Source organism: Meriones unguiculatus, chromosome 5 (genome assembly GCF_030254825.1).
Source record: "Meriones unguiculatus strain TT.TT164.6M chromosome 5, Bangor_MerUng_6.1, whole genome shotgun sequence".
Lineage (NCBI taxonomy): Eukaryota > Metazoa > Chordata > Mammalia > Rodentia > Muridae > Meriones > Meriones unguiculatus.
Window position 1 is genome coordinate 35,938,837 of NC_083353.1, and position 24,152 is coordinate 35,962,988.

A 24,152-nucleotide genomic window follows, 5' to 3' on the forward strand; every position below is an offset into this window, starting at 1 on the left:
TTGGAAAATTTAGACTTGTTTATGAATTAACAACAGTAATTTAGTCTATGTAGATCTTGCTTGTAGGTAGTATATTAGTAATACTACCAAGCTTTCCAAAACACTTTTTATGAAATGTGTTTCATTTATAAGTATTTTATCTACAAGAGAAGATCCAAGTTTCCAGAATGAATGCATTAGATGTTTTCAAACTTTTGTTCTATTATTGCTTTCTATTTATTGTAATCCTTATGCTCAGTTTGTAATTGCTTGTGCTAATAAAAAAATGGCTCTCCACATTAATACTGTAAAAATAACAGGAACTAGAGTATGAATTCAAGAGACAGGAGCCTCCAAATAACAAATGATCCAGCCAAGCTCAGGCCAAGTCCCAGTGGAAAGTTGACCTAAGAGTTCTAATTCAGAAATGCTACTGGCACTTTTGATGTCAGTCCTAGAAGCACTGTTCAGTTATGTAGCTATTGCCAGATGGAAATAATTATATTGTTAAGAAAGCAAATAGTGACCCTTTGATTAATGAATGCAAGATCTGTATTAGTTCTTGAAATTCTGAGGGACCAGTTCTTTCCCAGGTACTAGGAATACTCAGTTAAAAGGTGCAGCTGTGTTCTCTGGAAGCTAGCTCTCGAGTGTAGACGGGATGTGAACTTGGTGGCAAGACAGTGAGGATAGTCATGTTAGGAGTACAAGGAGCACAGGAAGAGACCAACCTGCATAGCGCAGATGCACTTCGTACATGCAGCCCGAGCACTAAGAGGAAGGCTGAGACTAAGCAGCTCTTGGGAGGGGGTGGGGTTGTAACAGATTTATTTTTAAGCATCTTTTATTTACTTGATTCCCCTCAATCATTAAACAGTACAACCCTTTAGCACTTCCTTCTATTAGACACCTACTCAAGATGACCGAACATAAAATCCAGCATCTATTTTTGGTGCACACAATAGATTTGTGGTGGTGAGATAAAGCTGCACAGCACAGCCATGAGTCTGACTTTCCTGCAAGTCCAGATACTGTGGCTTACATTGTGACTGAAAAGAGGTAGAGCCAGTATAAACTTATGGTGAAAAGAAAAAAAAAAAAAAAAAAAAAGGGCATTCTATCTTTCCTACTTCCTTTTCAGAGACCCAGTTCATAGTAATTCCTTACTGATGAATATGAGTGTGGATAAATGGAATAGAGTTCTAGTCATTCACCCACTGAGCTTACAACAACCTATGAGCTTAAATCTCTATTTCCAAACCAACCCTCTGAACCTGAACCTGTGCATAGCCTTTTCCTCAGATCTGTGTTCTAACTGGCCTCTCTGGTTTTCTGCCCATACACAGACCTGCTGAAGTCCAGTGTGTTCTATCCATCTACCTAGCTAAGCGGCCTGGCTAACCAACCACCAGCAACTCATTACAAGTTGGACACTGTTGAACACAATGTTAGACAGTGTATCAGCCAATACAGTGAGAAAACTAAAATTACCTTAACAAAGTCCAAGGAGAAAATTTTTATACTGAAAGGTGACAATGGTAGTGGTGGTGGTGATAAAGTTGGAGAGGAAGGTTGCTGACCCTTGACATGTTAACATTACTTCCTCTGAAAGGAAAGTTCAGTATGCAGTGGAGAGAATCTGGGTTTCTAGCCACTAGCAGCTTCTTAGCATGTTTGAGGCTCATTGCTATATGTCATCAGGCTGTCATTAGCACTTTTCTGCTATAGAATGCCTGTCCACAAGAGTTAGCATATTCTTTGCAACATTCTACTGTCAGATGCTCTGTTAACTGCCAAGAACAGAAGCCCTCAAGAGACTTCCTGTCTGTATTAATGTTACAATCTAAAAAAGATGAAATAAGAACAATAACAGAGATAGCTTACAGATATGGAATAAATGTTAATTACACAATTCTAGAGACACATAAAAGAGATATATTAACTGTTTTTCCCTGGCTCCTATAAAGCTAGTCAAATACTCCACCACTGGGATACATCCCCTGTCCTCCATTAACTCCAGACTCATCTGTTCTTCCCTTTTATATTTTAAATTTCATATGAGAATAGGAGGCCCTACAGTTCTGTGGTGGCCATTGCTAGAGGTAAAAGCAGTGCATAGTCTGCCTTCAAATCTGATAGCTGCTCTGTATTTGTTTTCAGTTCCCACTGTAATTCCACTTTAAATAAGAACCACAGTTACTGAAGCCTTAGATCCCATCACTCTTTCATTAGCAACAATATTTGCTTCCATGTGCTTGACACAGTCAGGTTGCAGAGGCAATGAATTTCCTGTGTCTTGGAGGCTTATTCTCACACAGTCAGATTTCCTTCCGTAGATTTCCACAGTGGCTGACTGACAGGCTATGCCTACACCATCCTAGGGACACCGCATATTCCTCAGGCCTTGGTTACTTTATAACATGTCAGAAAAGGCAGTGGTAGTGCCATTGGTAATTTGTGCTTACCGTTGTTAATACAGTCACTGGGATGTCATAGTTCAAGCTCAGAATCACCGTCTGGAGAGTCTTCAGGGTATGCTCACTAGAAAAGTGGTGCATAAGTAGCCCCTTCCCATCTTTCCCATAAAATTACTATAGAATGACCAAAAAGAAAACAAAATTTAAGCAGAGAATCTATTGTGACCTCTAGATAAAAATAGCTTGGTTTATGAAGTGATAAATGTTCAAAAAGCAGGAGGAAGAGCTTGAAGACATCTTAAATGAGGACTGTCTTCAGAATCTAGAGCTAGCCTTGAACACATCCTTGCTTGCCAATTAAGAATTCAAGGAATAGAAAATAACTTGGAGAATAATTTATTCCTGTCTCATATTGAGGTCTGTTACTGGCTCATGTTTAGCATGTAACTTGAGACATGAAAACTATGTTATGGATGAACGGCAAAGAGAAGGATTTCCCATTGGGCCAGGGAAAATGGGCCAGAGTTCTTAATTCTCTTAAGCATCCAGAGAGACTGGTGGAAGAAGCATTTTTAGCAAGGAAATAATGTAGCTTCTACTCCTGGGAGTCCCTGATGGTCTTAGAAATAAACTTTTATATGTCTCCTTCTGAGGCAGTGACAAACTTTCTAAGATACAAGCTAATCCTTTGCTAGCCTCACATCTTTTTGTTGCTTCATAGAAAAATGTATGTATCCTCTGCCTTTTTGACAAGTTAGTGATAGACCACAGATCCAGCCAACAGTTTTCAGTGTCTATCCAGGGCAACGCTTTGTTCCTGGGGAAACCTAAAAGAAAGGAACAAAGATACCTTTTGCAATACTGTGGTTCTTCAAAAATAGTTTTGTTTTCCTTGTGGTAACTTCAGGTAGCAGAAGCCATAAAAATCTCAAGAGCACGAAAGATTCAAAGAGTAGGAAATAGCTCTTCGAAGTTGACTAAGGTCTGCAAAGCATAGAGGAAAAGTAAGAAAGCCCATTCCAGACAGGAATGAATGGTGTGGATCAGAAGCATTTGGAAACCTCCTATTAGAAAATTATAGGAAGTTTCCCCCTTGGTCAAAACAGTGTTCTGAAAGAGGAAGGAAGAATTGAGGGTATAGAAACAGGTGGAGAGTTTGCTGTACAAGTATTGTGTGATGTGGCTGTTGGTAGCCACCATAGTTTGTAAAGACGGTAATGATGCAATTAGATTTTCATTTTAACTAAACCCTGCCAGATGTATAAAGGATGCTTGTGTGGAAAGTGGGGTCAGAAATCAAACAAACTGAGGATAGACAGAAGAGCAAGATGGACACTGTTTGAGAGGAGGTGATAAAATTGGAGACTATTTCTGGGCTTTTGGGTAACAGAACTAAGTTGTAACATGTTACAGTGGTACAATGGGCAGTGTAACAAGGGATTGTACCAAGGCAACATTACAAGAGGGCAGTGGAGTAAGAGATAACCTAAAATCAAGGAAAAATGGGAAAAGATAGGAACAGAGCCTTCTAAGTCCTGTAGAAATTGGGGCACATAGTGATTGACTATGGCATTGCAATGACAATTGATAGTGTAAAATATAGGCCACTCTCATGACAAATGTTGTCATGCACTGACCCTACTTATGAATGAAAGCATCACAACTAGGCAAGAAACTACATGGAAACAAAGTGCAGTTACTCAGGATAGAATAAGCATCTGCTTTTGTTATTATGAAATATGAATAGTTTATAAGAGAAGGTACTCTGAAGAATTATTTTTAAAACTCCAGTGCCTTTGGATTCAGCCTTTTCCCCTGTAACAGATTTTCAGCGGAAGTGCCACAGTCTAAAAAGATTCATATGTGGAGTTACATTCACGTTTCACACTCGCACAAAACCTTCTTCCTGATCCTTGTTAATTTATTCCTTTCTTCTCTTTCTCAATTGTTGTTGAATTCATTCTGACTTTCTTCTTCTTCTTCTTCTTCTTCTTCTTCTTCTTCTTCTTCTTCTTCTTCTTCTTCTTCTTCTTCTTTTTCATCATCATCATCAACATCAGCTATTCTTCAGATCCATCTTATTTTTACTTACTGTATGAACACTATTAGGCATGTTCCATGTTTAATATTTAGCTTCAGATTGATCTTGGATTCAGGATGTCAGGGGTGTTTCATGGCTGAAGTATGTCAGACTTGCCAACTCATTGCCCTTCCGCAGCAGCCAAGTAATGTCTGGGTTCCAGAAGAGTTGCAGTGGAAGGATCCTTGAGGGCTCTAAGCCACTGCCCAATCCTAAGGAAGTCTGGATCATCTGATTGGCTCTGGGATCACTCACATTTACAAATTCTCTCCCAGGTTAAGGTGCTTCCAAACAAGGCTAATCGTAGAGCCTAAATGAATAAGGGAGAACAGAGCAACGTCCAACAATCTGGAGAAACACAAATGAGTTGTGCCCAAGAGTGTGGAAGCATGCATACTGAGCAGGTGTACAAGCACATGTTCAAACCCTTCCCCTTGCTCTTTCCTGCAAAAAAAAAAAAAAAACAAATTTTTAGTTTTTCTATAACTTACATTTGACTTAAAACACCTCTGCCTTTCCCCCAATTCTATGATGAATTTCATTTCTTTCTTTGTGCCTTATAGAACTTATATACTCACAACTTCCTTTGGAAATCACTTGTAGCATCATCACCTATCCTGGAGTTTAAATTTAAATCTAACTTTTCAGCAATGAGATAAAATTCCTGAATTATAGGGAACTTCAAATTATGAACAGTCCCATGTTGTTTTCTGACTTAAAAATATTTTTTAAATAGCAAATTTTTAATATTATTTAAAAATACTAAAATGCTGGGTTTTAAAAATAATATGCAGTAGCAAATAAAATAGTAAAAAGAGGGAAATTCCCATAATGAAACCACTGCACTGAGGCTGCCCTTCCTCCTCCTGACACTTGGCTGTTCTTTTCTGCTCAATTTATGTATCTATTTAGTCTATCACTTATGTGCCAAGCATTTGTTAAGTTTTTGCCGTGTCCCAGGTCCTATGCTACATCCTGCCAATCCAGGATGACAAGTAAACAGCCCTGTGCAATAAGAAGCTCTCAAGAGTATCAAGGAAACATGCAACAATTTGGACAATATAATAAGAAAAATAACTTCCGTCTGGAGTACCAGAGGCAACACCGAAGACAGACTATCAGTTAGCAAGTGTACATTGTGTGGTCTGGATCCCACTTCTGTCTCCACCTCACAGTCACACAGCTTCAGTTAAGTTAGGAGACCTCAGCAAACAGGAGCACTGGACAGGAAATGTGTCTTCCTTTTATCTCTGTAGCATTTGTTGAGTTGGGCACTAATGTATGTCAGACTCTTGTGTGCTGTGTGCGTGTGTGTGTATATATATATAATATTTTCTATATTATAATTTAATATAATTATATTATGTAATATAATTTTATATATATATAATATATATATTAGAAAAGCTTTTGCTAAAGGCCTCTTAATGTACCCAAGGAGGCAAATCCATAAATTATGAATGAGTGATTAAGGCTACAACAGTAAATGTGTGTAATAATGCCTATGCATAGATGGTAGAGAAATTACTTCAGCTGTGTGATGGGGGATGTTTAGAGTAAGGACATGGTGGTACTCAGCTGCACTTCGGAGAAGGAAGAGACACTGCAGGATGCACTGCTTGAGCCCAGCTGGAGGAAGGGCACTGCCTCTGCTTGTGTTCCATGATTCCTCATCTTCTGTGGGCAGGAAAAGAGCCAGATAACCCTTGGTCCCACCCACAATGCAGTTAAATAATTCTAGGTGTTATCATAATCATTGTAGGATAGTTATCATGTAGGCATTGGAATGCTTACATGAAATAATCTGTGATCATTAGAAAATAAGTGGTTATATTTTTATACATTAAAAGCCATTCAAACCTTTAATTAATATCTTCTGTGTTAGTGAAAAATACTTTACTGGAAAAAAACCACTACACTCCAGTACATTTTTTGCCTGTATTTATTTATTTTTTCATTATTTGTACTTGGAGACAGGAAATATGTGCATTTGAATGTAGGTTCCAGCAGATACCGGTGACATCATTGGTACTGAGAACCCAATCCAGGCCCCCTGGATGAGGAGCCTACTGAGGCATCCCTCTATTCGCTCTAATACTGTCTTCTAAGGAAAGTTTCTAAGTTCAGCTCCAGGAGAGCCAACACTCTCTTCTGGTTACACAGGCACAACATTCATGTGCTCAAACACACGGAAATATACTATACACATAATCAAAAATAAAGTCCAAAAAGTCTCCATTTACTATAAAAAGAAACTGCTTTTTATTAGTTTTTACTTTTGCGATTATATTTTTTTTAAAAAATTATCCCTTTCCATTCCTCCCTCCAACCTTCGCCTTGTGTCGTTGCCTCTTATATATGTGTATACACACACACACACACACACACACACACACACACAAACATACAGATGTTTTTCTAAATATAACCTGCTCAGTCTCTGTATGTAGGTGTTCAAGGATGACCATTTGGCATTGGGTAACCAATGGTTGTGCTCTTCCATTCTCTTGGTGCTTGTAGTTCTTAGTGTAAGGCTGAGGCCTTATGGGCATTTCCTTGTCTACTCTGACATGTCTATTGTCATCCTTGTTCTGCTCATGTTTAATCAGTCATGTTGGTGATAGGTAGAGTCTCTGTCATTTCAAGGCTTCGCAGTCTCATAACATACTTCTTGATCCTCTGGCTTCCATAATCTGTCTGTCTACTCTTCTCAAATGTTCCCTGAGGCTTATGTTCTGTAAATTTTCCACTGGGACTGAGCCCCACAACTCTTTGATGAAGAGAGACCTCATTGATGAGGGATGGTAGCTACACTCATCTGTGGGTATAGGAATAAGGTTTAGACTGTAGTAAAGAATTATGTTGGAATAGCTAGTGATGGTCGGAGATTCTTTTGTTTTTTTTTTTAAACTTTTGTTTCCTTTTTTGATTGTTGATTTTTTTACTTTATTACAATTTATTCACCTTGTATCCCAGCTGTAGCCCCCTACCTTTTTCCCTCTCAATCCTGTGACTCCTCCCTCATCACCTCCCATGTCCCTTCCCCAGTCCATGGACAGGGTAGGTCCTCCTACCCTTCCATCTGACCCTTGCCTATCAGGTCTCATCAGGACTGGCTGCATTGTCTTCCTTCAACCAAAGGTGATATCATTAATCTATAACGGACTCTCTTGACCAATCATCTGAAATGAAGTTTCTGACACATAGTACTGAGGATTTTGTTAGTTTATGGTTCTTATGAAGAACATTGTCAGGCCAGAGGGGCATAACTTCTGTGTGTGTATGTGTACATATGTTTTTGTATTATGTGTTATTTCGGGAAAATATAAAGTAATATGATTCCCTGAGACATTTGTTACTTGTTCCTCCATAAATGAATAGGATGCAGAGATCAATGAATAGGAGATAGCCTAGCCCCTATAGATATATCTGTATCACAGCTCCTGCATTTATGGCTCAGGGAACATCTTAGAAGAGAGGGCTGAAAAATTGTAAAAGGGAGAATAACAGGAAGTCTACTGAGAAACAGTCTCTTTTAGAAATGGTTGTGTAAACAAATCAGAATGATGGCAATAGCAACAACATGCTGATGTGGAGGAGAAATTTTTGTGGGGTTCCACTCCTATGCAAAGAACTGTAGGCAGCTAGTGACTACTGGGAATTATCCTCTCCTGGGGATGAGCCTCCTGTATTGGTTATCTCGTAAAAATTGGTCAGCCCAGAAACCAATACAGACCCAGACAACCAATACAGATGCATCAGGTTGTATTCATGTTTTTGTACACACGAACACGTGCGCGCGCACACACACACACAAACACACACACACACACACACACACACACACTCATCCTTCACCCGTAGAAGAAAAGATATGCTTAAAATGAACATTTATCTAGAGGTGAACAGTATAATAGTTTTGTATTGTCAACTTTTCCAATTTTCACCACTAATAGATAATTTGTTAGGAGCTAATATTTTTACATATATGATCCACTTATCTAAGTAAGACAAAAGTGCTGCTTTACTAAATTCACAGTATATTAATGTGTCTTTTTATTTCTGGAATAAGCACAAAAGATAATTATGGCACACATAAATGTGGTACAGACAATGCTTACAGCTTTGATTATTAAAACCTGTAAAGAAACTTCTTGGCACTTGGTCTTCCCTGTCCAAGATCACTTTTAGAAATCATAAGATGAAATACACACTATACTTCGGTTTAGAATTTATATACCTACTTCTGGATTTAAAAGAGCACGTTAGGCTGGCCAGTACCAGATGATAAAGTACCAGATGAGCCAATGCTGAGAGTTGCTGCACACAGCTTTCATTTCATTCGCACTGCTATACCTACATGGCTTCCTAGGCCAAAGCCCACTGAGTTTATCCTGTACACACTTGTTCTCATCAGCTGCCAAAGTCAAGTACAGGAGATTAAAATCAGAAGAAAGAAAGAAATCCTAAGTGGATTAATTTTCTTCCTTGTTTTTTGTGTGAATACAACTAACAGTAACAATTTCTGCAAGTGTGCCTGACACATGAACCTTCCAAAGTCTGGGAGCACCCGTTTTGCAAGAAAGCGTGATTATTTGGATTTTAACAAAAGTTAATGAGAGTAATTGGAGGTTTTCACAAGAGGGTTTTAAATTTCTTCTGTATAGTTAGGTGCAGATAAAAATATGAAGACAATGAAAACATACGTTATTCAGGACTGAAACTACAGACAGAAATTGGCTGGTTTGAAGCTTATAATACGAGATAGTAGTTCTTTGGGGGGAAAATGTTGAATTTTACTTAAATAGCCTTAAGATGAGATATACAGTTTCACAGAATTGAAAAAGGCCAAAAATTTAGTTACCTCTTTTGAACTAAGAGATTTGTTTTAAAAAGAAAACTAAGATGAAAAAAAAATGCATAGCTAAAAAAGGAAAGTGAGCTTAAATCATTGTATAGGGGAGAGATTATGTAACTGACATAATGCATAAGAAAAAAATAAGGCTCCATGTGGCATTCTTTGTCATTTATATTCCTTTTGGTAATGAAATAGAATCTGTTACTCTACATCTATTTCATTAGAATTTTTAAAGCACCTGTCACCTATCGTCATCAGTGTATACATATTTCAGGTTTTCCCGGTGAAGAAATGCAATAATGTGGGTCCATATGTCCACGTGTCTGTGAGCAGCAATTCCAAATGACTGTTGGATTACCTGCCTGGATGTCTAGTATCTATTGTCTGGAGTCTGTCACCTTCTGTCAGTCTAATTCCTTCTGTAAGAGCGGCTGCTCTCTGCTCATGGCGTGACAGTCGCTACTTTGTGAATATACCCCAGAAGCCTCTACAGTCAATTGATCTAACCAAAAGGTGTCACTCTTCTGTGCAGTGTGGCTTCAGTTTACAGGCTCACTGAAGATTTGCAGAGTTCTCTGGATAGGTAGTGAGTGAAGTTGGTGGTGTCTGTAGCTGCCTTGCCTTCTCCTGGCACACAGAAAAACATTGCTTTCCAATATCCTTATTTGGGGGACACCGTACATACAACACATTGATAGGACTTCTATCTCTATTACAGATGGCTGTCTGAGTGCCTACATCGCCCGACCAGAGATACTTATAAAAAGATCAGAGATGCTTTCAAGACCAACAGCAGAGAGTTTGATTTTGCTAGAAAAGTCCTAAAGGACTGTGCTTTGAATCCATTGAGTAAGGCGTTCTGTTCATCCTGACTGTTCATTACCGTGAATAGACAGACTTGGCTGGAGCTAACAGTAGCTCCTTTGTCATCGTTCAGCAGCTGTAGATTTTAATATAATAAAGATAAAAGCGTTCCTCTAGTTCTGCATTCACACTATGGTATTCAACTTTGCGCCACCACTTCCATTTTCCAAGTTTTATAATTCCACCATAATCATTTGTTCTTGGCAGAAGTACGTTACGCAAGCACTCATCTGAGGATAATATTTTTGAACAATTTTTCCAGTGTTCTGGTTATGTGATTATGAGAATTGAGAACTTGGTATTAATTTACTCTCAGATTTTATGTTTCTAGGTCTCAAAAGCTCTTTTTTAAATAACACAATTTAGCTTAAGTCATTACTTCCATACCACTCATATGTATTACAAGATAATGTCATCCAACACAAGAAGAATGTAGTGGGAGAAAATCAGCCACTGATTTTCCCCTGCTCATTACGTTTCCACGTCACTAGTGTTGTTTGTGTTCTATAATTCGTATCATGCTTCAGGTACAAAGTGACTAGTGATTTTCTTGTTTTCTCAATCTATGAACTAAGTGTTTTGTTGACTAGCACACCCTTTCACTCTCAACTAAGCTTTAATGTCAAAGGACTAGAGCATAGCTTAGTTGGTAGAAGTCTTGTCTCCCAGGTAAGAAGCCCTGGGTTTGATCCACAGCACAGGACAAATAATATGTGTCTGTAGTCCTAGCATTTGGGAGATAGAGGCAGAAAGATCAGAAATTCAAGGTAATTTCAACTTTATACCAAATTCAATGTCAGCCTGGACTACATGAAACCATATCTCAAGAAGGAATTGGTGTCTAGGAAGTGTCAATATTTACTCATATTTTCATCTTTAAAATGTGTCCCAAACTTAATTCCTTAAAATTTCAATTTAATTTACACCAGTGCTGAATGGACTGCTGCAGCTGAACTTGAGTGCAAAAGAGAAAGTCTGTGTTTCTTGCTTCTTAGAATCAAATGCCTTCAACAGGCAGAAGTCAGCCACTCCTCCTTGACACCATCCGGTGGCCAAAGGACTACCAGGCTTAGTAGTCCTGGCATGAGAGCTGTTGCACGTTTCCTAACCTCTCTGGGAGCCACTTTTGAGAGAGAATGAGTTAACATTTGTAGAGGTATTTCAGTGAAATAAAGGCAGTGTTTGAATTTTTATAAGCCACAGTATCTACCCACCCAAAAGCTTTGTGAGAATACTTAGCACACACGTTTGTGCCAGATGGATTGTAATGACAGTTGATAGGCCTCTTCTAACCCTTGCGTTCTGTTGTCGGAAATCTGCATATCAAAACAACGATACTTTTTACAATAAGATTTATTGAGTAAAACACACACTGAAAAAACATACTGTCTATTAAGACTCTAAATTAACATTATATGAGGTTTTTAAGTTAAAGGTTTTATAAGTATATCTTAATGTGCCTTATGGAAATATAAATAAGTTACTTGAAATATTGAAAACCATGAAATATTTTCTTGATGTTACCTACTTTTCTCTATGTAAATGAATTCTGTTTTGAAAAATCATGCATGTGAGCTGTTCTATGTGTTCTCCCTCTCTCTTTGTGTGTGTGTGTGTGTGTGTGTGTGTGTGTGTGTGTGTGTGAGCATGTAGAGGCCACAAGCTGATGTTCTCTATCCTTTCTAGTTCACTCCCCACATTTAGTTCTTGAGGCAGGGGCTCTCACTGAAACTGAAGCTAACTAGTTCAGATAGCTAGCCAGTTAACTCCAGCAACTACCTTTCTCCACCCTTTGCCCCAGGGCCAGCAGTTACAGGCACACACCCCAAGCCCAGATTTTTATATCAGTCCTCATGCTTACATGGCAGTGCAGTGCTTTCCCAGCCCTGGAAGTGAGTTCTTAATATAGGTGCATGTGTATACATTATACGTATACACATATATATGCACACACACACACACACACACACACATGGACTGTAATGAAAGACACTCAGTTTCCTTAAAAGCTCAATAACCTGTAGAGGCCAAAGCAAAAACAGGCGATAATGCCCTAAGTAGAATGCTTGTGTGGTTGAGATAATACTAACAAAAGTGTTGAAGATACAAAACATTAGCAACTGGAATTATCATCATAGCATTTTGTGATGTCCTTTCTAGTGTTGTTGTGGGGCATCTCAATGTGTACTTGCTCTAGACCAAAATCCATGGTTGTAAATTCATGAAAGGGAGACAGGTGGCCCCAGCAACTAAAAATTCCTCAAGATTGCAAATGTATATTTCATCATCTTATGCTAAATATTCATTTTAATATTCAAACATCCTACCACATAATAAACTGTAACCATTTGTTATGTTATACCACCATAACATTAATAAATATTTACAGAGCTGCACTGTATGAGAAATGATAGTTCTCAGTTTGATTTTAAGCGCAAGCCTTCAGTGCCTTAGAAAGTAATTTTAAGTAACAGTATATTTGTGGCACACTGATAAGGATCAATGGACTTGAATTTTTAAGCTGGACACTTCCTTGGAAAAATGACATCATCTTCTTTTCCCCAAGTGCATGAATTAAGGATGGAGTGTTATCTCAGCTTTCAGACCCTGGGCTGTGCATTTCAGCTTTTGCTTTACTTGTATCTGAGTTCTCTATGCAACAGGGATCAGCTCTGTCATTAGTGAAAGACAGGCAGCTGTGTAATTCTTCGTAAGCAACCCTGGTGATACCAAGACAAGTAAGAAACAGTGTGTAAGGCTCTCAATTAGTAACATATCAAGTTGTATGATTAATCAGAAGGTTATGGTCTCCAAAAGTACAACATTATTTCTGTTCATTGGATTGCATTCAGTTTCATTGAAGACCAGGTTTTTAAAAAGAATAGAATTCAGGACTCCAGACTCAGACTTTTCCAAGCTGCTACACTATTTCATTAGTATTTATCCCTTAGTGACAGCTGAAACTAGAGCAGACCTACATCAGGAGACAGGAGGCTGGCAATAAGCCACTGACTTCACCGTTGTGTGTCAGATGAGGTTTTTCTGTCTGATAACTACTGACTCGGTTGCCTATGTACAGTGCTGTCTTCCTCACTCAGCTCAGGATAATGAAGCCCTAAGCTGAGCCACCCGGTGCTGCTTCTAGCTCTTGTTTAGGAAGGTAATTTCTCAATATTGGGAATTTCAGTACAGACTCTCACACATATACAGAATTCTAACAAGCAAAAATAATTCTTCCAAATGAGCTTCTTCCTCTTAAGTGCTTGGTGATTAGCTGGCTTTTCTTATGCCCTTTTGCTGTCAAGTGCCTGGGGTAGAACGGGACAATAGTGCCAACCCCTATGTTAAATCCAGAGATAATGTTTGCGCATTTCTGCTCTTTTCATCGTAGATTCTGAAGTCATTTTGCAACATCCTGGCTGCTTTTATTTCTGTGGGAAAGAGCTACATATTGCATTGCACTTTGCACCTGGCGTTGGGTTGTAATTGCTTTTCATTGTATACTTCTATCTGAGATTTCTATCTGATATATTTCTCTCAAGAGATTTCTCCTTCTTTGTACTTGACTGAATTTAGCTGTAAACAAAATAGTTCCTGGTTCATTTTTCAAACGAATGATGAGCACTCTGTTGAAATGGCTCAGTCTCTCCTTTTGATTCCTGTCCCCAAATGTAGTATAGCATATATGTATTCTAAAATGCTGTATAGCTTGAATTTCTGTAACATCTTTAAATGTCTATTACAGCCTTTGTCTAGGTTTGAACTCTCCACATTATGTATTTCAGACATTGAGAAAGAAGGGCCTTAATGGCTGTGACAGCCCAGATCCCGATGCGGACGATTCAGTAGGTCACAGCCCTGAGTCTGAGGACAAGTACAGGAAAATTAACGAAGATATTGATCTAATGATCAGCAGGCAAAGACTGTGTGTAAGTACTCGAAACGCCCTTCATTGTTTTTACTCTTGATATTTCTCTGAACCTGGCAGGCACTGAACAAGAAAGAAAACAAAGGCTGTGAAAGCCCTGATCCTGACTCCTCTTACGCACTCACCCCACGCACTGAAGAAAAATATAAAAAAATTAATGAAGAATTTGATAATATGATCAAGAGTCATAAAATTCCTGTAAGTACCAAAGGTAGATGGCTGGTCTGCTGATAACTGCTGCAGTAACATAACTTAACCCTCTCGGTGGTGGCTTGCTTTAAGAAGCATTGCAAAGTCAGACAGATAAAGTGGCCATCTCATCCCACAGGCAGTGCATTTAGAAAGCAACCCCTATGGGATACTGAAATTGCACAGACTCAGAGAGTTGCCATGGAGAAGTTCATTCTGAGGTAGAAAAGTTCACAAGAGGAAGAGAAAGATCCATGTGACATGCCCTGAATTTACACAACCTTTGCAACATGAAGTTATCACACAGATCATTACACTATATGAAAACAACATGAGAATCACTTTCTACATGAGTTTTGTGTGCAGAGGCCAGATTCATGAGTGGATCTGTCTGTTATTCCATCATGTACACTGACAGACATCACCTAAGTAAAGGCTGGTTTTTGAATGACACATCAGCCCCTCCCCATACACATGAAATTCGACTTCAGCACTGAAGGGCTAAAGCTAATGCGCTGCGGGGAACAGACTGCATGAAACCTAATGGTAAGATGTCAATGTTTGTGTGATTTTAAGGATCTTATCAGAATATTATCTGCTTTGCCAACACCAACATTTTCCATGCTTTAACATTTGGCTAAATTTTGTCTTAACCAATTCAGAAATTTTCTAACCATCAATCATATGCCTTGCCAGATAGTTAAGAAAAATAACTGTGCATGTATTATTTTGTTTGTCCAGATATATAAGGGAAAAGATGTCCATCTTGTTGTTACATTTGGTCACCAACCAAGCAGTGTTAGCTCTGTAGCATAAAAGGATTAACACCGAAGGCACACAAGCTATGAATAATGTTAGTACCTGAATCCTAAATTGTTCACAAGCTTCTCAGTACATAATTAATTTCTTTTCAAAAAAGCACATTTCTGGTAAGTTGGCAAGCAATAAAAATGGACATTGTTGATTACACATGTAGATGTTTGAGGCCAAAAGCTGTAAACCACATCATCACTACAGTCACAAAGTCAATCTACCTTCACTGGTGCAAATGAAGCCTTTAAAATTTATTTACAAAATATAATGCTTATTAGAGGCCCTGTCCTTAGGAATGCTCATTTTTTTTTCTTTTGATAATGAAATACTGTCAGAACTACTTTTGAAAAAGTTTCATGCTTTAAATACTTTTTTGAGAATATAACATAATTACATCATTTCTCCCTTACTTTCCTTCCTCAACATCTCAGGCTTAAAGGTCGTTACCCTCCAGCATGCCACGTGACATGTTCGCAGTGTTTAGCCATCAAAAGTCTCTGTATGTGCTTGCTAACTATATGCAAAATTCTTAAATGATGACATATGCATCAAATTTTATATTACTCAGAAAAGAAAAATAAACTACTCCTTTGGGTAAATGCCTTTGGATCTCTTGCTATATATAGATAAGACCATTTGATAGCTATGTGCACAAAGGTTTAAATTTAAGACTGTGAGGCAATCCTTCCAGTAACACAGATCAAAGGAATCCTCTGCACAGATTGGAAAAAGACATATACCTGCCATGTTGCTGATAATTGTCAGGATAGGAGAGCCTAAATATAAAGAAAAATTGAACCCTAAAGTGCCAGAGGGTATTCATAGATCAGTTTCCCTACATTTTGAGAAGGAAGATTTGATACTTGCCCAGATTCCCTCAGATATTTCACCTTGCCATGCAAACAGTCCAGCATTAAGATAAATCATTTGTTAAGAGAGACAAGGATGTGTAGCTGGAGGTGAAGACCAGGTGAGAGTCTATAGGCAGAGCAGTGCAGAGGGAGCACACCGCAAGACCTAGTTTTTGAGCATTGCTCTCAGTTGCTGTCAGTTTGTTTTGTTGAACATTTCCACAGCTGCTAAAACATTTACAGAAAGGCAAGGATGTTCTGCCCTTTGTGTGTGGAGAGTGTATCCAACTCTTGAAAAACATTACAAGACTGCTTTTCTATTTCAAAGAACCAGTGTGAAGCACTTCCCCTTTAAAATAGAAAACTTAATACTGAAGTCACCTGTTGGAGTAATATAATTTATGCCCATATTCCTCAATTACATGAAATAATTCATGGGTTATTTGGAATCTTGTCGACCAGCATTTCCTCCTGCTGGGTTTGCTACAGTTCATGCTGGGCATCATAGCAAGCAAAACAGCTCCATTAAAGGAGCCAGGGATTAGCAAAAGCAGTGGATGGATCAGAGGTAGAAGCAAAATTGCTTAAAAGGAAATGAGAAGAGAGAAAATGAAAAGAAATGTCCATATTTTCTCTATGATGGACTATGGAGAGAAAGACATGATGTTGTACCTAGAATCAGCAGTATAATTTGAAAATCACTTGATTTATATGCAAAGTAAGAATGCTTGGAAAAAATGAAAAAGATTAAACACATAGGTCTGGTGGGAGCAAAAATGGTACAGCTTGAGAAAGAGGAGGAGGGTGGAAACTCAGAGAGATGATGATGTCCTACCAGGGTGGAGAAGCACCCAGGCTGTTGAAGGTGTGAAGAGAGCAGAGAGGAGTTAGGTCAGGAGGCCAAGCAATCACCCATACTTAGCTGTGTAGGTACTAAATACAGGGAAAATGGGACCAGATGCTCAGAAGAGCTCAGAGTGATGAAAGCCTGGACACTGAGGATGATCAGGTGCTTGCCATAACCACTAGGAAGCCACAAAGAAGTAAGATACTGGCAGTTAGTAGTCACTGATCATTAGACTTGTATGATATATTTTTTTCTACTAAGAGCTCTGCAGATTGGTATCAGTAGTCCAATTAGTGGCAAAACAACAAATGGGGATTAGGTTCAGTTGTTCACACGAACAAAAGAAGGTTCATTAACAAAAATAAATATTTTTTTCAAAAATGTATGATTTTATTTTTATTGGACTTCTCTGTGTGGAAAGTTTGAGGAAATCAAGGGATCAGATGCCCTCCTGAACTCATGAACTGTGATCACTGTTTGGAGACAGAAACTACATGCATCTCAGCCATCATTCCTACATGTGCTCTTGGAGATGGGGTTGGGTGCATGCCCTGATGTCACTAAGTTCTTCACACTCTTAAGAGAAGAGTTCAGCTCCCATTTCTTCGTACGTTAGGTATCAAGACCTACTCACAGCACTTTATTAGATCACTCCAAATTCTCTTTTCCAGAATTGAGTATTCTAAACATTTAGAGACTGCTATGAGATAACTAACATTGTAGGATGGGTGCCTTTTGGTTTTGAGCCAAAAATTTTTCTAATATAAATCTTTTAATGCCTCTCAATTTTAAAAAGGGAAGAAGGAAACGAATAATGTTATTCTACCTTCTGCATTATTCCCCAAATACTCAGAAATACTCATTGCCTTTACTATGCAACCATCTTTTTCCATGGATATGCAAATAAGGGTCCAGGGATCTTAAATGGCTTCCTTAGTTAAGTGGCAATTTATTACATGGCTGGGGCTGCTGCTGAGACTTCTTGGGGAAAGGCTAATCTTGATTTGCTGAGATGTCATCTTAGTGTGGACATTTTAAGCTTCTAATTTACTTTCAAATCACTGTAGATAGTCACTGATATGTCTGGAAGAAATTAAACAAAAGATAGAGTACATCAATGATGTTGGTGTGTGGTATGAGTTCAGAACTGTTTAGATATCAGAATATTTCTATTTATCCTTTAGCCAATCACAAATGAGTTATATGCTGATCCTTCTCAAGTTGTTACAGTACAACATGCTAGAAACTCAATAGTCTTCAGGATGAGGCTAAGAAGGAAAAGGAATTTTTACTGATCTTCACTGAACTGGCTGTTAGGCCATCTAAGAATTCAACACATAATTGTTAATGCCTTCTGTATTGTGAAAGTGCCTATGGTCTCTTACGGGAAGAGAGATGGTCTTGGCACTGTAGTAAGGCAAAGTCAATATTTTTTTTTTATGGCTTAGAAACAGTTTTTTTAATTATTTTTATTTTTTATTATTAGTTACATTTTAATAAGTCTGTATCCCAGCTGTATCCTGCTCCCTCATTCCCTCCCAATCCCAATCTCTCCCTCATCTCCTCCCTGCCCCTTTCCAGGTCCACTGATTGGGTAGGACCTCCTCCCCTTTCATTTGACCCTGTTTTATCAGGTATCTTCAGGACTCAAAAAGTCAATATTCTATGCAATATGAAGAGAGACTGAGCTCTGTAGTGAGTCTTAGGGAACCAGTGAGAGTGGAGTGTTTATAAGTGGGAACAACGAGTACAGATTAAAACACTTATAATCAAAAGAGAGTTTTAAAGTATGGACTTTTACACAAATATGGATGAAGGGAGTATTTCAAGTCGACTGTTTACCAAAGCCTCAGATGCAGTGCTTAACTCTGAGTCATGTGGTCCACAGATGTATAATACCCAATATGTGTAAATCAGATGATCTCTGACTACAAGATTTCCTTTGCTCCAAAACACTAATGTGTGCTGTATAGTGAACTAAAGACAAAACCAGATCCAGTAACTAGTTCAATGATGTTGGGTCATTTTCTCAATCTTACCAATCTGAAAAAGGAAAAATTATACACAATGAAAGGGTACTGACAAAGTTAAATTGCATCAAGTTTGTAAATTACACACCTAGTGCCTGTTCAGTACAAAACATGTGGGAAATGGTAATCATATACCTTTATATTAATGCAGTACATTCCAAAAAATCTCCTTTAAAGAAGACTATGAAAATAATAGGAGTACACTTTGAATCATTTATAGCAACAGGGTACTTAAAGAATGGTACCGTTTCTAACCAACATCAAAACCATTTTTTGATTGTTAGAGGAGATCTAAAGATGGGGCAAGTGAGTAAGCAAGATGCAAGCAAGATCAAAAGCAACAGCCAAGGTGGATGTCCTCGACGTGGCCAGGCTTTGAGGAGAGATTTGGATGTGGTACAAGTGCACAAGGGTGGGCTGACAGGCATTAGATAATAGATATTGGTAAAGGCCGAAACGTGGAGAGAGGATCTCTACGCCATTGGAGGAGGTAGAATTTGTATTTTAAGTCAAATGGTACACTTTGACAGGGGGTACTGTTGTCTAATGTGTGATTGAAAAGATCAACATCCTGACTTGTGTGTTGAAAGTAAAAAGCAGAAAGGCAAGACTCAGAGTGGGTTGATCTGTTAGGAAGCAACTGCAGGAACTGCCATGCTCCTGCTCACACACTCAGAACTGCAAAATATTCCCACTTAAAATCTGCAGAGCCAATATTATGGTCTAAGGTCACAGCCAGAAACAGGTGCCAAACTCAAAAGTAGAACTGAAGAGAGACCGTTAAAAGGTAGATGGAGTTAAAGGAAACCTGAGAGAGTAGTGAAGTATGTGAGGACTTGGAGCCTAGAAGTCACTGTTACCTGCAGGTCTCATGCTGCAGGAGGAGCAAGAAATCACCAGAGCACAGAAAGAACTGTTTCAGCCACTCAAAGCCAAAGCTGTTCCATTTTGTGGGGAAATGTAGCCCCTGTAATACAGCTTTAGACCAGCAAGAAGGATGCTGCTACAAAACAGGCCCTTGGCCTCTCTGCTCCACTTTTGCTGCTGCTCCTGCTGCTGCTACTACCGCCGCTGTCTGCACCAGTGGCCAGAGAGCCTGTCTGAGATATCTGGAGCCCAGGGCAGAGAGGAGATTTGAGGGCGAAGGCTGCTTAGCACTGTAACTGTACTGTTGTCATAGTTGACTTCTATTCTCATATGGCATGAGAGCGAAGGGATATATTTATCCTACATATATGCTTTCAGATATTTTTACCTTACAGCATACATTAATATTTTGTCTTGTTTATTAGAGCTTTGGATGTTTGGGTATATACAGTGCTTTTATATTCCACTGTTATAGCGTTTATCCAAAAATCATTTTCTATTAGCTTTTGTACAACTCATAAGTGACCTAAGAGACAGATGTATTATTACCTTGTCACTTGAGCATTTTTATTTCCCTTAAAAACAATGAACAGTCAGAGCCATTTGAAAGAAAGTTGTAAAACATTTGCTCTTACCAGTTTTGTATTTGAATACCATGGAAGAAAATAAAACCCTGAAATGAAGACAATGAGAGCATAAACATAAACAGAGAGCACATTATAGTTATCAACAACATAAGCACACAGTCAGCAGATACACATGTGATGCAGTCCAGCCAATCAACAAGTCACAGATAGCTGCTGTTAACTCTAAAGGGAACAACTAGTAATAACGAAAAGCAGTAACAACAGACCAAGTGAGCCACGAGTAAACATGCATTTAAACCTGGACGACTTCTTACAGAAAACCTCAGAGGGCTTATAGGAATCTTTTGTGTGTGTACACACACATGCACAATTTTTCATTATAAATGCTGTGTGCCATGATACCCATGAGTCCTCTGGCACGTAGCTGAACAGTATTTTCACTTGTAATGCTGACAAAAGGAAAAAGACAAGAGTGTTTACAACTCTGATGAGTTACTGAAGCAGAAGCAGAAACATAATTCTGCTTAAACTGCCAAAATAATAGCAAAAATCAATAATTGGAACTGAGATCACTCTAATTAGACATCCGCACAGATTCAGCTCACCAAATATTTGCCAACTCTCTCAATTGAGATGTAGATCTTTCCATGTGGCAGAGCTGGTACCTATATAAGCAAAAGGTGAAGCTTTGCATATTTTCTGAAATATTCTTTAAACTGGTGAGTGATGCACACTCTGCTGAAGCCTGTACCTTAAAATGCCTATTATCTTCTGAGTTGCTAATAAGAGACAGACTTTTTAAAATAATAATTAAACTATATGTGCTATTCACAGTACTGAATATGATTTTATATCATTTATCTTCTGCATAAATATGCTTCAATAAGCAATTAAACCAAAGGATCTGGTGTGCACTTTAATCCTCCTTTTCTCTGTGAAGTCATCACAGTGATACCCTTTGCTCTTATAGTCATTTCTGGCACCTGATTCAGATATCACAAATGAATAATTACTACTTCATAGAATGGAATTCAAAGACAATAGAGTCTAATGAAACAGGGCTTTGTCTCACACAAAAGTGAAGCCTTTTCTAATGGTTGCAAAGAAAGTTCTAAGCATGGTAAAGAAATCAATTTATGATTTCACATTGTGAGACCCCTTCCTGGTGGTAATCTAACACCACATGGTTTGGGATTTGGAATTGTCCTTGGAGAAGCTAATGCTGCATTCAAGCCCTGCTTGTATCCTTCAGCGTTACTTACGTGGCTTTTTCTGTTTCTTCTCCACAGGCTGTTCCACCACCCAACTTTGAGATGCCAGTATCCATCCCAGTGTCCAGCCATAACAGTTTGGTATACAGCAACCCTGTCAGCTCTCTTGGAAACCCCAACCTCCTGCCACTGGCCCACCCTTCTCTGCAGAGGAATAGTATGTCTCCTGGTGTAACACATAGACCTCCGAGTGCAGGTAACACAGGTAGGTCTGTAAAAGGACATAATGCTCAAAGGTTGTTGGAAGGAACCACTTCTAGCACAAGCTTTCTTTTTTTTTTTTTTTCAATGCAGTTTATTCAGGAACCTTGAACAATCATCTGACCCTGGGGAAAGCCAGCCCACTTTAAATAGCCTCTGGGTAGCCAACCTCAGCATGCCACGTGGGCAATGCAGATAGGTCCACATACATGGAAGCAAGCCAGATCCTTGGCCTTAGCCAAATGTGGAGTTGTTCGTGACAGAGAGCACTCACCATCGGGAAGGTGGAAGGCGGAAACCAGCTCCATCTTTCAGGCGCGACATTACGTAGCTCTCTACAGTTCCCCCTTTTTGTTTTAGACGCATCAGGCAAGAGTAGAGGTCTGATCTCTGATATTAGAAATAAATTGGGACTTTGTACTGATGTTCATTTGGGTGTCATCCACCCAAAGAGCATCAGACCCGTCTGATACCTTTTTCTCAGAGGAGGGACCTGGGGCATCATCCCGCATGCAATCAGACATGCTTTTCTCTGGGTCCAAAGCGGCTGACCCTGAGTAGCAGAAGCTTTCTTACCTAGGAGGTACATGTCACTTCCCATTTGTATTCTTTCACTACTTAACCCCTTACTAGCTGTTCTCTGTGACACAGCCTAAGTTCTTCAGGTTGTCTTTAGTATGTCTCAGAACCCATACTTCATCTTTTCTGGCTGTCAGTTTTCTCTGCCAGTGGATACTTAGCCACACATTTTCGCACAGTGTCAGATATCTAGTCCATACACTTTGTGCTGATCTCCTCTGCATAAAGAATCTTTGGTGTTACCTAGGCATGGTGGTACATGCCTGTAGTCCCAGCACATAAGGAGGTAGAGACAGGCAGATCTCCGTGAGTTCAAGGCCAGCCAGATCTATAAAGCAAGTCCAGAACAGCCAAGGCCACACATAGAGAAACTCTGTCTCAAAAAACTAACAACAAAAATAATCTTCTCTCTCTTTTTTATTGTGACTTTTTATTTATTTTTATTAATTAGAGTTTATTCACTTTGTATCCAAGCTATAGCCCCCTCTCTCATCCCCTCCCAATCCTGCCATCCCTCCCTCATTTCCTCCAATGCCCCTCCCCAAGTCCACTGATAGGGGACATCCTCCTCCCCTTCCATCTGACCTAGCCTATCAGGTCCTATCAGGACTGGCTGCATTGTCTTCCTCTGTGGCCTGGTAAGGCTGTTTCCCTCTCAAGGGCAGGTGATCCAAGAACCAGCCACTGAGTTCATGTCAGAGACAGCCCCTGTTCCTATTGCCAGGGAACCCACTTGGAGACTGAGCTGCCATGGGTTACATCTGTGCAGGGTTCTAGGTTATCTCCATGCATGGTCCTTGGTTGGAGTATCAGTCTCAGAAAAGACCCCTATGCCCAGATTTTTTAGTTCTGCTGCTTTCCTTGTGGAATTCCTGTCCCCTTCAAGTCTTTCTATCTCCCCCTTCTCTCTCTTCTTACTAAAATGTCATCTTTTCTGTGAAAACATCTGCTGTGTTCTCTGGTAGTATTTGTCCCCTGTATGTAATTGTTGGGGTCAATTTTTATTTATTTATGTATTTATTTTGAGACAACTTATCACAGAAAGAATATTAGGGAGAAAAGGCTTGTGTGGTACACTAGCATGATCTATAAGGAGTATGAAATAAAAACACAGCTGAGTCAGAAATACACTTAAGAAATGAACATCACATGCTCAAGGACACTTGCCACGGATTTGTCAACATCATAAAAGACCCTTCCTGCTGTTCAGTTCACAGTGACCTATAGTCAAGAAGGTATTGCTCAGAAAAGAAAAACGGCCATTCTTTGCGTGTGAATTCAGCTAAATATGTTATGATATGCTGTATTGAATACGCATCTTTTCTCCACTGGACTTGACGAATGTTGAAGGGAAGAATGCCCATTTGATTCGCCAAACTCACAGTGGGAGCTAATTCAGTGTGTAGTGAATATAACTAAGCCATTCCTTCATAGGTCCAGAAGCAGCATCAAAAGTAATTGTATTTCTAAATCTCTTACAGCAGTCCATTGTATACTTACACTCTGGTTTAGGAAAGTACTCCACAGGCTGCTCTCAATAGTTTAGGTGCATTTAAGTGTACTAAGAGCAGCTTATTTATGGAAGAATATGTTCCTCAAGGAGATTTTATAAATCTTCAACCAGGAAAATGTATACAAAGGACTTTACTGTGCAATTCTCTCTTTCATAAAATGATTGAAATTTTATATAAATTTTAATAGTCTTATAGATTCCTTTTAGTTCATATTTAGATTTTTGAATATCCTATTTGATAACATGTATTTATTTATTTTTATAAAATTTTATACTTT

General features: G+C 38.9%; 1 protein-coding gene across 12 annotated transcripts in view; it reads left to right on the forward strand.

The window, feature by feature from the left end:
* Positions 1-24,152, forward strand: part of Mef2c (myocyte enhancer factor 2C) — a 170,941-nt gene that overhangs the window by 111,135 nt on the left and 35,654 nt on the right. For 11 of the 12 annotated variants that reach the window (XM_060383621.1, XM_060383618.1, XM_060383620.1 and 8 more), the window contains 2 exons: positions 13,984-14,127; positions 21,600-21,786. In XM_060383621.1, the coding sequence (XP_060239604.1) occupies positions 13,984-14,127; positions 21,600-21,786 (331 nt within the window). Of the gene's footprint in view, positions 1-13,983; positions 14,128-14,186; positions 14,325-21,599; positions 21,787-24,152 lie in introns of all 12 variants that reach the window. The other variant, XM_060383627.1, reaches the window with a different exon arrangement.